The 14,445-nt window shown below is 50.1% G+C and overlaps 1 protein-coding gene across 2 annotated transcripts in view; it reads left to right on the top strand.

Moving 5' to 3' along the window:
• LOC136454288 (calcium-transporting ATPase 3, endoplasmic reticulum-type-like) overlaps positions 1 to 13,632 on the top strand; it is a 30,480-nt gene extending 16,848 nt beyond the window's left edge. The window contains exons 25-34 of one of the 2 annotated variants that reach the window (XM_066454833.1): positions 3,287 to 3,337; positions 3,439 to 3,570; positions 3,831 to 3,932; positions 9,584 to 9,638; positions 9,740 to 9,825; positions 10,857 to 11,005; positions 11,713 to 11,818; positions 11,901 to 11,954; positions 12,941 to 12,989; positions 13,061 to 13,632. In XM_066454833.1, the coding sequence (XP_066310930.1) occupies positions 3,287 to 3,337; positions 3,439 to 3,570; positions 3,831 to 3,932; positions 9,584 to 9,638; positions 9,740 to 9,825; positions 10,857 to 11,005; positions 11,713 to 11,818; positions 11,901 to 11,954; positions 12,941 to 12,989; positions 13,061 to 13,125 (849 nt within the window). In that variant the 3' untranslated portion in view covers positions 13,126 to 13,632. The remainder of the gene's footprint in view (positions 1 to 3,286; positions 3,338 to 3,438; positions 3,571 to 3,830; positions 3,933 to 9,583; positions 9,639 to 9,739; positions 9,826 to 10,856; positions 11,006 to 11,712; positions 11,819 to 11,900; positions 11,955 to 12,940; positions 12,990 to 13,060) is intronic. The other variant, XM_066454776.1, reaches the window with a different exon arrangement.
• The last annotated feature ends 813 nt before the right edge of the window (positions 13,633 to 14,445 follow it).

The raw sequence follows: 14,445 nt of genomic DNA, 5'->3' as shown, positions 1-14,445 counted from the left end.
GGAAAAGGAGAAGAACCAGAGAGAGAGGAAAGCTTCCAGGATCGCCGGGTCCTTCTTCTCCTTCATGCGGGTCCCGCTGACCTTGTAGATGTCAACAGGGACAGCTCCACATCGCGGCCCTGTCCGTCACTGGCGCCACGCGCAGGCATCGTCTGTCGGTCATGGCGTTCCGTTCCGTCCTGTCCGGCGGACGTCGTGGTGAACTGACGCGCATGTCACCGTTCGTACGAGGGTTAGGCGGAACAGCATCGGTACGCCCGACGCTGTTCCTGATGTGAATCCTTAGGTATGGCCCGTCGTGGCCACGGGTTACATCGGGGTGTGCCGGTCTCTTCCTTGGTGTTAGAGTTTTGACCTAGGCCCATACGCTTGGACCTGGAGTGGTTGGCGGCGGTATGGGTCTCCGTCGGACGAGACGGAGCCTGTGGTCTCGGGGTCGGGCGAGGCGGAACCCGCCCCCAAAGGTCGGGCGAGGCGGAGCCCGCGGCCTTGGGGTCGAGCGAGGCGGAGCCCGCCTCCAAAGGTCGGGCGAGGCGGAGCCCGCGGCTTTGGGGTCGGGCGAGGCGGAGCCCGCCCCCAGAGGTTGGGCGAGGCGGAGCGCAAACCCAAGGGTCGGGCGACGCGGAGCACGGACCTAAGGGTCAGGCGAGGCGGAGTCCGGACCTAAGGGTCGGGCGAGGCAGAGCCCGCGGCCTCGGGATCGGGCGAGGCGGAGCCCGCCTCCAGAGGTCGGGCGAGGCGGAGCTTGCGCGCCTGGGGGTCGGTTGGAGCTGTAGTCGCGCTCTTGACTGCTCGATGAATCAATGTTGATGGTCATTAGCTCCTCTTCGGGTACCCTAGTATTGGTCCCCGACAACTAGTATGACTTAGACACACAAAAAATTCGGGCCATTTTCTCTAGCCAACTAAATTAGAAATCGACCTTGAGGAGCTGCGCTGCCTTCAAGGGCACCTGACATACATCAGGTGATTCATAGCGCAATTTTGCAGGAAGAATCCAACCTTTTACAAGAGTCACCAAAAATACATTCCATTCTTTTGGGGATGAAAACTGCCGGTAAGACCCAGATGGCATAAAAAACTGCCTCAACCAGCCAGTCCTGACTGTGCCGACTCCAGGGAAGGAGCTTGTACAGTAGACTACAGCTTTGGATGAATCTCTTGGGGTATTGGCACAAAGAGAATGGTCTCTACCTCAGTCGTGTGCTCGTAGGAGCCGAGCCTGTATACTCTCCTGTCGAAAGATATTTGCACCAGCTAATGAAAACATTTTGTATTTTATTCAAATTGGGATGAATGTTTTGCTGAGTCTATCTAAATAGCCTTTGTGCTGTGTGTCTCAGCAAATGGCAACTAAGTGAAGCTCCATATAATCTGTTAGAGTAAATAGGAATAGTACCACATTGTGTACCCACGTGAGGTGTTAGTCCTATATACCCTATATAATCAGCCCATGAGGCCCAATGCAATACATCTAATATTCCACCAATTATATTCTCCTTCATGGTATCATTCGCCTAGGTTTAGATCCTAACCCTAGCCGCCCCTGCTTCCGCACCACGCGACCCCAGGGAGAGATCAATCTCCGCCGGGGGCAGCGCCCCCGTTTAGGCGCCCGATCCTATTGATCCGGCTGCCATCGCCGTCGTCGCGCAGCAGATCGGGCTCTCCCCTACGTCACCGCCGGGCCGCCGCCGCCTCGTCCCTGGACTCGTCACTGGCTGTTGTCGTCAACACCTTCCGGATCTTCGTCGCATGGAGGCAGATGGATCTCATCCCGTGCCGCCGTGGTGGCGGCCTGGCCCGGCCACACGCCCCGACCCTGCGCTGCCATGGAGGTAGTCAGATCTGGCGTGTCGTTGCTGTCGGGTGGATCTGCCCATCTCCACGACGTCGATCCGCGTCGGCGCCTTCGACCCCGCGCGTCCGCGTCCCGCCGTGCGCCTTGCGCCGCCCGATCGGGTCGCACCGCCGCCGTCGTGCCGTCTCGCTGGGTACACATGAACCCCTGTTGCTGTATCTTTTTGGTTTGCTCGATCACTGATCGAGATTGAGTCACCCACCGCCCGTCGACCTCGCGCGTACTACTCCGGCATCGACTAGGCCATCGGCTGCCCCGGCACGCCATCGGCTGTGCATCGGCCGTCCCCACACGGTTGCACGGCCCATCGGCTCGTCATCGACACCATCGCCGAGTACTACGTGCATCTTCTCCGAGCAACAGCCCATCAGGCCGCAGCACCGCCGCCCGTGTGTCCGCTTCGCCGTTGCATCTACATCGCCATCACCTGTGCATCGACGACTGTGCTGTGCAATCCCTGTTGCGCCATCTGTCTGCACAAGGTCTTCGTCCTGTTGATTGGGTCATTGTCCTCGAGCTGCCGCTACCCGCGCCGTCGCTGAGCCATGGTAGCCGGCCGCCCCCTCGCGTCGTCACTGAGCCCTGCTCGTCGACGCGTCCTCTCCCGCATTTGCTTCTTCTTTGTCCAGCACAACCACATGGTTGGGGCCCTCTCACTTGTACGCCCAGTATTGGCAACACCGTCGCGTGCTTTCGTCCCCGATGCGTTGTTGGATCTGGCAAATCCAGTCGCGCCTTGGCACTCAGGCGGCTTGGCTGCATCAACTTTGGCATCGACCCTCCCGTTCCCACCTCGTCTGCCTCGATTGCGTAGTCGCCTTTCTTCTACGTCCTCGACGGCCCTGACCGCGTCAACTTCGGCATCGCCTCCTCCCATGATGACTGCCTCCACGCGTCTCCGTCATCACCATGGCGCCCCTTGTGCGCCTGTAGCTCCATCGACACGGCAACCCGACCACAACTACGTCGACCTCGACCATCTTCAGCACGGCTTCTTCGACCACGGCTACTGCGCCCTCACTCTCGGCTACCTCGACATCGGCACAAAGGGCTACCGCGTTGCATGCGGAGTCATCGGCTTCTTCTCCAGCCACAGCATACGCGACGCATCAACTGTTATGACTGCGGGGGGATGTTAGCTTTGTCAGCTTCTTCTCCAGTCTCACCGTCTGTAGCGCTCCTGCTGTGACTGCAGGGGGATGTTAGAGTAAATAGGAATAGTACCACATTGTGTACCCACGTGATGTGTTAGTCCTATATACTCTATATAATCAGCCCATGAGGCCCAATGCAATACATCTAATATTCCACCAATTATATTCTCCTTCATAATCAATCTTGCCCTTTCTTAGATAACCAATTATTCATAACGATTGTTTCATGCATTTAATCACTGAATGCACTTGTAATGTTTCTCTATCTCAGAGTGCTTCAGACATGGTTTTGGCAGATGACAACTTTGCCACGATTGTTGCAGTAAGATTATTTCTCATTGCATGATATACAAATAATGAGAACAATCGGCTATTATTTCAGTTGATGATTTATCCGAATCCTATTCTACAATTTGTTCATAGGCTGTTGCGGAGGGAAGGGCCATATATAATAACACGAAGCAGTTTATCCGGTACATGATTTCATCAAATATTGGGGAGGTGGTTTGTATTTTTGTGGCGGCAGTGCTTGGGATGCCTGACACACTTATACCTGTGAGTGTATACTTGTATCTCTTATTTTTTGTTTACAAACTATTGTGATAATGATCTTCATAAATGTTGTATGCCACATTTTTATCATGTGCCAGAGTTTTTTTCCCCCTTGTGCTTATGTTGACCCGCTCCACCATAGGCAAATTACATGCCTACTTGCAAACCCTTTCTAAACACCTGTTTCATTTTTGGTTGTGATTTTTTCTTCTTTTTATTTATAGGTGTAAATTATGCTTACCCTTTTCACCATTGCTTTGCAGGTCCAGCTACTCTGGGTGAACCTTGTTACTGATGGATTGCCTGCAACTGCAATTGGTTTCAATAAGCCTGATGGCAACATCATGACAGTCAAGCCTCGGAAGGTAATAAACAACTAAAAATTTGGTTGTGCACCTGACTATCGGAGTATCAATAGCTATCTATGATTTCATGCTGGTAACTTTTGCTTAAACTTTTGTCGAAACTATGTGTTAATGCATGTTTTATTGGTACTCAATTAGTCAAGTGAGCTGCAGTATAACAGACTTGCTGAGCCTTATTATTTGTGTTGGCTGCCAGAGGGCAGCTTGGCCAACAGGCCGCTTGGATTGTATTGCAAAAATGACTTAGAGATACAAAGATGCTAACCACTGCATATATAGGCAAGTGGTGTACCTACTCCTTAGCATATTCTAACTGCATAAAGCAGATGCTATGATTCCTACTTGGTTGCCAAGGCACCATGATCAACTTGGTTGCCAAGGAAACACATTACAGTGAATAGTAAATATCTATAGCAGATAACTTAGGAAAATAAGAACACTAGGCTAACTACTGACAATTCTCCCCTTTAGCCTTGTGGTCCTTGGAAGTGATGTGCTTGAGCCCAATTCTTCCCCTCATCTCTTCAAATTTTGATCTTCCAAGAGACTTGGTTAGAATGTCAGCTAGCTGATTAGTGGTGGATATGTGATCAGCCTTGATACTTCCATCTTCCAAGCAGTTTCTGATGAAATGGTACTTGATTCTGATGTGTTTACTGCGCTCATGAAAGACTGGATTCTTGGCTAGAGCAAGTGCAGATTTACTGTCAACCTTCAGTTCGACCACTTCCACATTCCTTCCAAGGAGGTCTGCTAGTAGCCTGGATAGCCAAATAGCTTGTTTTGCAGCTGTGGTAGTGGCAATGTACTCAGCTTCACAACTAGAAAGAGCCACCACCTTCTGCTTCACAGACTGCCAGCATACAAGATTGCTTCCCAGGAAGAACAGAGTGCCGCTAGTGCTTTTGCTGGTGTCAATGTCCCCAGCCAAGTCACTATCACAGTATCCAACAAACCTTGCTCTCCCTGGAGCTTTAGTGTAGTGAAGTCCGAATTCCAGAGTACCAGCCACATATCTCAGGATGCGCTTGATGGCAGCTTGGTGCTCTGCTGTTGGTCTCTCCATGAATCGACTGACAAAACCAACTGAGAAGGCTAAGTCAGGTCTTGTGTGGACCAAGTATCGCAGGCTGCCCACCAATCTTCTGTATTGGGTAGGATCAACTTCTTCAGCTGTGCTCTGCCTGCTCAACCTCAGCCGCTCCTCCATTGGTGTATGGGCAGGGTTGCAGGCATCCATGCCTCCTAGCTCAAGGATCCTCTTGGCATAATGGGTCTGCCTCAGAGTGATCCCAGCTGAATCTTGATGTACTTCAACTCCCAGGTAGAAGGACAGAAGGCCGAGGTCGCTCATGTCGAAGACCTTCTTCATCTGAGCCTTGAAACCTTCTATGGCTTGAGTGCTGGCACCGGTGATGATCAAATCATCAACATAGACACCGATCAGCAGCAGCTCCTCCCCTGTTCCTCGCCTGTACATCGCAGCTTCATGGTCGCTTTGCTGGAAACCCATCTCCTTGAGGGTGGCATCCAGCTTGGCGTTCCAAGCTCGAGGAGCCTGCCGTAGGCCATACAGAGCCTTGTGCAGACGGTACACCATCTTCTCCTTCCCGGCGACGGTGAAGCCAGACGGCTGCTTCACATACACCTCCTCCTTGAGGTCGCCGTTGAGGAAAGCAGATTTGACGTCCATGTGGTGGACGCGCCATCCTTCTTGGGCTGCCAGCGCGAGGAGAACTCGGACGGATTCCATGCGCGCCACGGGAGCAAACGCGTCGTCGAAGTCAATCCCTTCCTGCTGGACGAAGCCCCGCGCCACCAAACGCGCCTTGTACTTGGTCACCGCGCCCCGCTCGTCCTTCTTGAGCTTGTAGACCCACTTCAGAGTGATGGGCCGATGACCGGGAGGAAGCTCCACAAGTTCCCAAGTGCAGTTCTGCTCAACTGCCTTGATCTCCTGCTCCATGGCGGCCTGCCAGGCAGGATCGCCTTCAGCCTCCGTGAAGTTGGCTGGCTCGCCGGCGTGCGTGAGATGAAGCTCGGCGAAGAGACGTGATGCCGGCAGCGGTGTGGGTGCGTCCCCGATGATGTTGGGCATGGTACGGTACCGCAGCTGCTCGCCACCGTAGGAGGCATCAAGGCGATCGTCGTCGTCCTCGAGCGGTGACGCGAACTCAACTGGGTCCGCCTGCTCCGTTTCTGCTGCTGGTGAAGCAGAGGAAGCTGGTGAAGCAGAGGAAGCTGGTGAAGCAGAGGAAGCTTGTGGATCATGCTCCCCTGGAACTGGTGACGGCGTGTGCGGCAGAGCTCCGTCTGTGTCAACTCCCCAGAACTCGATGTCGAAGTCACTGGAGGCGGAAGCAGACGTCCCGGCGGCCGAATTGGACCAATCCCAGCCGCGCCCTTCATCAAACACCACGTCGCGGCTCACCTTCACGCGTCCCGTCACCGGATCGAGGACCCGATAGGCCTTGGCGCCCTCGGCGTAGCCGATGAAGACCCCAGCCTTGCCGCGGTCGTCGAGCTTGCGCAGGTGTCCGAGCTCCCTTGTGTAGGCGACGCAGCCGAATGTGCGCAGGTAGCTCACCGCCGGCGCTCGTCCGTGCCAGGCTTCATGGGGGGTCTTGCCTTGCAAGCTTCTTGTCGGCGCGCGGTTGAGCAGATGCACCGCCGTCATTACTGCCTCCCCCCAGAATTTGGCCGGCATGGACCTCTGCTTCAGAAGCGCGCGCGCGGTCGCCACGACCGTCTGATTGCGCCGTTCCACAACACCGTTTTGCTGCGGTGAGTGTGGTGCAGAGTAGTGCCGCTTGACTCCTTCGGCGGCGAAGTACTGCGCCAGCTCGCCGACGGTGAACTCTCCTCCATTGTCGGTCCGCAGTACCTTGAGCTCACGGCCGGTCTCCTTCTCTGCTTCGGCCTTCACCCGCTTCACGGCATCCGCAGCAGCATCCTTGGTCGGCAGAAGCACCGCCCACATGAAGCGGGTGGCGTCGTCCACCATCAGCAAGAAGTAGCGGCGCCCTCCTGGCGTCGCCGGCGTCACCGGCCCACATAGGTCGCCGTGGACGAGGTCCAAGGGCGCCTGCGCGCGGTACTGCGCCTGCTGCGGAAATGGCTTGCGGCGGAGCTTGGTAGTGACGCAGGTGTCGCAGACTTGCTCCGCATGCTTGATCACCGGCATCCCCCTCACCATCTCCTTTTTGCCGAGCTGGTGCAGCGCCTCGAAGCTGAGATGCCCGTAGCGCTCATGCCACCTCCATGACTCGTCCTCTTTCGTGGCGGCAAGACATACCGGCCGCGCGGCTTCCAAGTGAAGGACGTACAGCCGACTGGGCCCGCGATGTACCTTGGCGAGAAGACGACCACGCCGGTCCCAGATGCGGAGCACTCCATGATCAATCTCCACCCTGGAGCCTCCTTCGTCGAGCTGCCCCAAACTCATGATCGAGTTCCGGAGCGCTGGGATGTAGAAGACGCCGTGGAGGATGCGCTGATCTCCGTTTTTGGCCTGGAAGACGATGGAGCCGGTCCCCTTGATTTCCACTCGAGACGAGTCGCCGAAACGCACCGTGCCGCGCGCCGTGGTGTCGAGCTCGGCGAAGAGCTCCCGGCGGCCGGTCATGTGATGCGTGGCCCCGCTGTCGAGGTACCATCCGTCGAGCGCCTCTTCGTTGGCGCTGGTGTTGAGGAAGACACGCGCGCGCGGCTCGTTGATGTCGAGGGAGACCGTGGCCTTGGAGCAGACGGCTTCGTCCTTCTCGTCAAGCTTGAGGAAGCCGTGGGCGAAAAACAGAGCACCATCATCGTCCTCTGCTTCTGCAACGTGAGCAGCACCGCCACGCCCTCCACCGCGCCTTCCATCTCGATCACCTCCAACACGGTTGCCTCCTCCGCGTTGGTTGCCACCGCCACCACCGCGGTCACCACCACCACGGCGCGGCTGGCGGCAGTCGCGCGCCCAGTGGCCACGATCTCCACAGTTGAGGCAGGTGTCGTCGTCTACCCCGCGATCGTCGCCACCGCCTCTGTCTCCTCCACCGCGATTTCCCTTCCCGCGCTGCTTCTTGCCACCGCGTGGACGACGTCGTGGTTCCTTGCCCGACGCGGAAGCGGCAGCCTCCTCCTTCTCCTTGGCACGCCACTGCTCCCTTGTCAGCAGCAGTCCACCGATGGCGGCCGGTTCCGCGTCCAACGCCTCCATGTCGTCCACCGTCTTCAAGCGTCCAGACACCTCCTCGATGGTGAGGTCCTGGAAGTCCAGAAGCGTCTCGATGGCGATCCGGAGCTGAGCGTACTTTGGCGGCACGGCGCGCAGGAGTCTCTCCACCGCGCGCTCTTCATCGATGTCGTTGTCGCCGTGGAGAAGAAGCTGCTGCTTCAGGGCCATCAAGCGAAGGGTGAAGTCCTCGATCTGCTCTCCTGGACGGAAGGCGAGCTTCTCCCAGTCGCTGCGGAGTCGCTGGAGCGTGGCGCGGCGCACTCGATCGACTCCGATCCGCGCGGCGGCGATGGAGTCCCAGGCCTCCTTGGCCGATCCCTTCTCGGACAGCGGCATCTGCATCTCCTGTGGCACGGCGGCGATGATCGCCTCCACCGTGCGCCTGTCCTCATGGTATGGCAGGTCCTGGTACTCGATCGCATCCCAGAGTTGCCGCGCCTGGAGCTTCAGCTTCATGATCGAAGCCCACTCATGGTAATTTGTCTTGTTGAGCATCGGCCAGGTGGAACTTGCGCCAGAGTCCTTGTACACGGTCTGGATCACCGGCGAGCGGCCCCTGGCCCGTCCGCGGCGGCGATCCTGATCCCGATCGGGCGACCGCGTCTGCCTGCGCTCGCGCTCCGGACTCCTCCGCGGAAACGGGCGGCGATCACGCGGCGGATCCTCCTCCACCAACTCTCGACGCAGAGCCGCGGCCGTGGCGGCTGCGTTCCGAGCTGCTGCTGCGGCGGCCTCCGCGGCCTGCTGCGCCTGCGCGGCTGCGGCCTCTGCCGCGGCCAGACGCTGCGCCCGGTGCTCGGCGGCGGCGGCTGCTGCTGCTGCTCTCTCTGCGGAGGTGGCCATGCTCTTCCCTATCTCTCAACCGGCTCTAGATACCAATTGTTGGCTGCCAGAGGGCAGCTTGGCCAACAGGCCGCTTGGATTGTATTGCAAAAATGACTTAGAGATACAAAGATGCTAACCACTGCATATATAGGCAAGTGGTGTACCTACTCCTTAGCATATTCTAACTGCATAAAGCAGATGCTATGATTCCTACTTGGTTGCCAAGGCACCATGATCAACTTGGTTGCCAAGGAAACACATTACAGTGAATAGTAAATATCTATAGCAGATAACTTAGGAAAATAAGAACACTAGGCTAACTACTGACAATTTGCACTTGAAATTCTTTGGCTACAAGAATACTGCTAAAATAGCTATCTGTGGGATGTTGCATTAAGCAAACTCCTTGTATCCATGAGACCGTAGATTTGCTAATCACTTGCTTTTGATGACTACATATCAAACTAGATGATTGCCACATGCATGAGTTTATATTAATGACTAGGAATTGCTAGACAAGTGATTTCAAGTAAAATGCTATGGTTTAAATTTTCTAATTGCTATCTCAGATATTAAACAATGCTCCTTTTCTGTTGCGTCCCAGGTTAATGAAGCTGTGGTTAGTGGATGGCTCTTTTTCCGTTATTTGGTCATTGGAGGTTCATTTCTTCTATCTACTTATTATTTGATTATTCCTACTGATAAGTGCAGTGGTTTTTGACCCATGTTTGTTTGTTGTCTTCTGTTTTTGCTAATGCAGCTTATGTTGGTCTTGCTACTATAGCGGGTTTTGTTTGGTGGTTCGTCTATTCTGAGAATGGTCCTAGATTACCGTATTCTGAATTGGTAAGTTGAGAATTTGGAATTGTTTTCCTTTTTTTTCCATTGGTACCTTTGTGTATTTACTGGAACTATTGTTCCATGACCTGCTGGGAGTGTTATCCTCAACAATCCAACAAAAGTTTATTCTTCAACATGGTAGTCCTGTAGTGCCATGCCAAGTATCCCCTCCATTACAAATTATAAGTCGCTTTGGTTTTTCTAGTTCATGGCTTTTAATATGCACCTAGTCTACATAGCAAAAGCCATGAATCTAAAAAAGCCAAAAACGACTTATAATTTGGATTGGGGGAGGGAGTATTAATTTCACATGACAATCTGTGTCTGCTGTTTGTGCACTACTTTTCTCATTGACAATTTGACAGAATATTGTGCAACTATGTCTGAGTGAGTGGAATGTAGTTGTTTCTTTATCTACAGGACAACGATAGGGGAGAGCTCTACTATAAAACTTGATATGGAAAATTTTTCTTGTTACAATAGAAACTTTGTAGTGTGTGAGTCACTAATATTGATAGCTCCAAACTATTTTATTGGAGTCAATTGAGCAATCAGCACCTTGGAAAATGAGTTTTCAAGGTCTATTAATAAGCATATATGAGATTATGAGAGCAAAGGTAGAGTCTGATTCATGATTGGATCATAAACATAGCCCTGTGATGAGCTTATGCAAATAAAATCCCAGGCTTTGGGATCGTATAGGCTATGATGTCTCAGTTGATGGTTGTTTAGCGAATTGGCTTTACCCAGGTATCTTATTTTAAAATAAAAGAAATTACTCACAAGGGAAATCCCAGTTAACAACTGGGATAGGCTCACACTGGAACGGTACCACAGAACGACATTTAATTTGCATGGTTTCATAGGTCAATTATGTTTCAGTCTAGACTGATGTTGGTTGATCTTTGTATGTATCATTTGCTCTACATGGTTGCCAAATGAGTTTATGGTCTAGTTTATATTTCTGATGATTCTTCTAGGACCCTAATATACATTACTTATTCTATACACTCCAAACTTTTCTTTTACCCTTGCAGGTCAATTTTGATTCATGTTCTACAAGGCAAACTTCATATCCTTGCAGTATATTTGAGGATCGTCATCCATCAACTGTTTCAATGACTGTGCTTGTTGTTGTCGAGATGTTTAATGCCTTGAATAACCTAAGTGAAAACCAATCTCTGCTGTAAGAGCTCTTTGTTCTTCATTACTGGCACTATGTTCTATGGTTTCTATTATTGGTGTAACCTGTAAGGCTGTAGAACGTGCTGCTTGCAGTAACAAATATGTTGATGCTTTGGGCACTGAAAGCTTCCAAAATGCCACTATGGCAACTAATTTATGTGGTGTTATATTTAAACTGGCAATACCATACTATTACAGTAGTACCATTTTAGGGGGACAATATATTCATTATAAAATAGTAAATTTATTAATACCAAAAATTTGAAAAGTTTGAAGATCCTGAAATGTCACCTGGGTTTGGCTGTAGTGTAAGAGATTGCCAGCTTGCATCCATTATTTGTGTTTGTGCATTGTTCATCTTGTCTTTTCACTTGTGAAAGATTCATATGTATCCAATCTAAGGTATTCGCACAACCATTGTCCTCGAATACAATGTTTTCTACATCGCCCATGAACACTGAAACGTAGGAATTGCCATTTTATCTTCACACAGAACCAAAAAAATGTACCTCACTTTTTGAGATTTGAATTATGATATTGGAAGCAGACATTCTTCAAAAACTAGATTTTTATGTCCTGTGGTGCATGGCCTTCTGCTTGTTTTGTCTTGGCCCTCCCATTCTGTGAGCTTGAGAATAACAGGTGTCTCTGAAAAGGCTGTGGCATGTGCGAAAATACCTCTGTACTAATGTAGCTTCACTCATGCAGTGTCATTCATCCATGGAGTAACCTGTGGCTTGTTGGGTCCATTATTCTGACAATGCTTCTTCATGTAACAGTCCTGTACATTGAACCACTATCAGCCCTTTTCTCTGTAAGTAATCTTTCTTTGTTCTTCAGTGGTCCTTTGATCTTATTTATGTTAAAAATAAATCGAATAAACTCTATTTATGCAGGTCTCTCCGTTGTCGTGGGTTGAGTGGAAAATTGTTCTTTATCTATCCTTCCCTGTTAGTACTCTCTCAACCTTGACTTGTTATGCCATTAATTGTGGTGATACTCCCTCTGGTCAAAAATACTTGTCACATTTGACTTTGGACGGTCTTCAATGTGTATCTTTTTACCAGTAATTTCTTCTAGACTTTATTGTTAAAATCCTTTTTTTATGAGATGTTGCAAGTAAATTTGAATGCAAATGCACACATATAACTTACATGGTTCCAAACCCACGAAAAAAATAGCGCGCTATTTTGCCGCTATAGCGCGCTAATAGCGTCCCAGATAGCTCGCCGCGACGATATCTTGCATTTTCACGCTATACGCGCTATTGCCGCTATAGCGCGCTATAGCGCCGCTATTGCCGCTATAGCGCCATAGCGCGCTAAATCGCCGCTATTGCTGTTTCATGTGCTGACAAAAAAAAACGAGGCAGAGTCAGATTTAGGCCCATCTTGAGCCCTCTAACCCTAATCCAGAGTACCCTCCGTTATTGTTGTTTCATGTTAGCTACTGAATATTTGAACCTTATGGTTGTTTAGACTGTATGGAAATATGAAACTATGAATATGTTGCCTGTTTGGACTGTTTATTATTTTTTTGCCTGGCTGTATATAAATAGCGCGCTATAGCGGCGCTATAGCGGCGATATAGCGTGAGCAGCTATCTCACGCTGCGGCGCTATAGCGGCGCTATAGCGGCGCATAGCTCCCAGGAGTGGCCGCCGCTAAATTATATAGCGTGCGATTTTTTTCATGGTTCCAAACTAAATAATTTAAAAGTTATTGATGTTTGTAGTTTTTATGGTTTGACCAAATATTGTCCTGAATGACGTGTTTCTGTGACCAGAGGGAGTATGTGTTTTGCTTATATCATTGTTTTATGACACGGCCATTTTTTGCGTTCTTGTATCTTTTCCTCTTAACATCATTCCGGATCTTCCAAAACAAATATTTTCTCCAATTAACTATTTGGCAGACTAATTTCATCTAATTGTTAGGTAATTTTGATTGATGAGGTGTTGAAATTCTTCTCGAGAAGCCCACGAGGTATGTTCCCTATACAAATACTACAGCGGCTGCTGTTTTAGACAGCAGAATCTGAGTTTGCTTGTTTGCAGGTCGAAGGTTCCCTTTAAGGTTGTGGAGACGTGAGATACTTCCAAAAGAGTCAAGAGACAATTGATTTTAGGCTTCAGCATATGAGATGCATACAATACACAGCGAAAAGCTTGTCTTCTGTTAGTATTGAGACTGATTTTTGGCAAATGTTCATGGATGAAGATGACATTGTACAAATCTTTCTGTGGGTGATATCTACAACAATTGATGGCAGAGCATCTTCGAGAATGAGTTCTCGACTATACAATTCATTGGGGGTCTCAGTCTCAGAATGCTAGTTTTGGTCAGAAAACATAGAGCAGCTTCGAGAACCTTTTCTCACTAGTTATAGACGGTGCTACACTTGTACCAGATGCTTACAAATGAATGAGTTCATGTAACACCCCCTCCCTCTCAACCAAGGGAGTTACTGTATACATCAGGTTCTGTCAAATTATCTGGGTGACAGACACCGTTCTGGTATTACTGTCATTATACACTGCAAAAGTTTTGCACCTTGATATTGTTGGAAATACCTGTATGGCTAATATTTACAGCTGCTGCCGCTGCAGGCTGTGGATGTTCTTGCTGTGTGCTGTCCCTGTACATTACAAGCAGCCGGCAACGGCTGTAAATACCAGTGGAACGGGCTCAACTTACTCCCTCCATTCTAAATTACAGTACAAGTTATTTTGGCTTTTTTAAGACAACAGATTTTGCTATGTACTTAGACATAGCATCTAGAAAAGCCAAAATAATTTATAATTTGGAATTGAGGGAATAATTAGCAACTGCTAATGACAGACGCCTATCCGCGAGGAGCGTGTTGTTCCACTATCTCGTCATTGACCTCAACCGGGCCACCGGGTCCAGAGTATCTCCTCGTTAGAGTGGTCGGATCTCCTCGTTAGAGTGGTGGGCTTTTTTTTTTTGAATCTCGTTAGAGTGGTGGGCTTTATTTTTTTGAATCTCGTTAGAGTGGTGGGCTGGCGGCGAGTGAACAGGTCAGGCTTTGTTTCAGGATGCTGCTGTCGGATGCCGAAGGAAAAAAAGTCCATTCTACCGAAGTTTAGTTTAATTTTCCTCCTGAACTCGAAAACCAGGTAAACCACCTCTCTCAATTTTTAAAACCATTCATCTTATCTCTCTGATCCGGTTATAGGTGGTTTTCAAAGGTGGTTTTAACTTTTTCTTTTTTATTTACTTTGGCACAAAAATCATAAAATGGAAAATCCAATTCTGTTGGACTCCACATGAGTATATCTACACAGTAAATACATAACATGATATGCTTTAGTACAAATTTTTTGTTGTAGCTTTAGATCTATGCTTCTCTGTAATTAATTCATAGCTGCAGTTTCTATTGTCCAATTGTGATGAAATTTTTATGGTGATCTAATTATTG

The sequence above is a fragment of the Miscanthus floridulus genome, chromosome 1, assembly GCF_019320115.1.
Source record: "Miscanthus floridulus cultivar M001 chromosome 1, ASM1932011v1, whole genome shotgun sequence".
NCBI lineage: Eukaryota > Viridiplantae > Streptophyta > Magnoliopsida > Poales > Poaceae > Miscanthus > Miscanthus floridulus.
The sequence above is the reverse complement of the archived record's forward strand: the minus strand, read 5'-3'. Positions and strand labels throughout refer to the sequence as shown.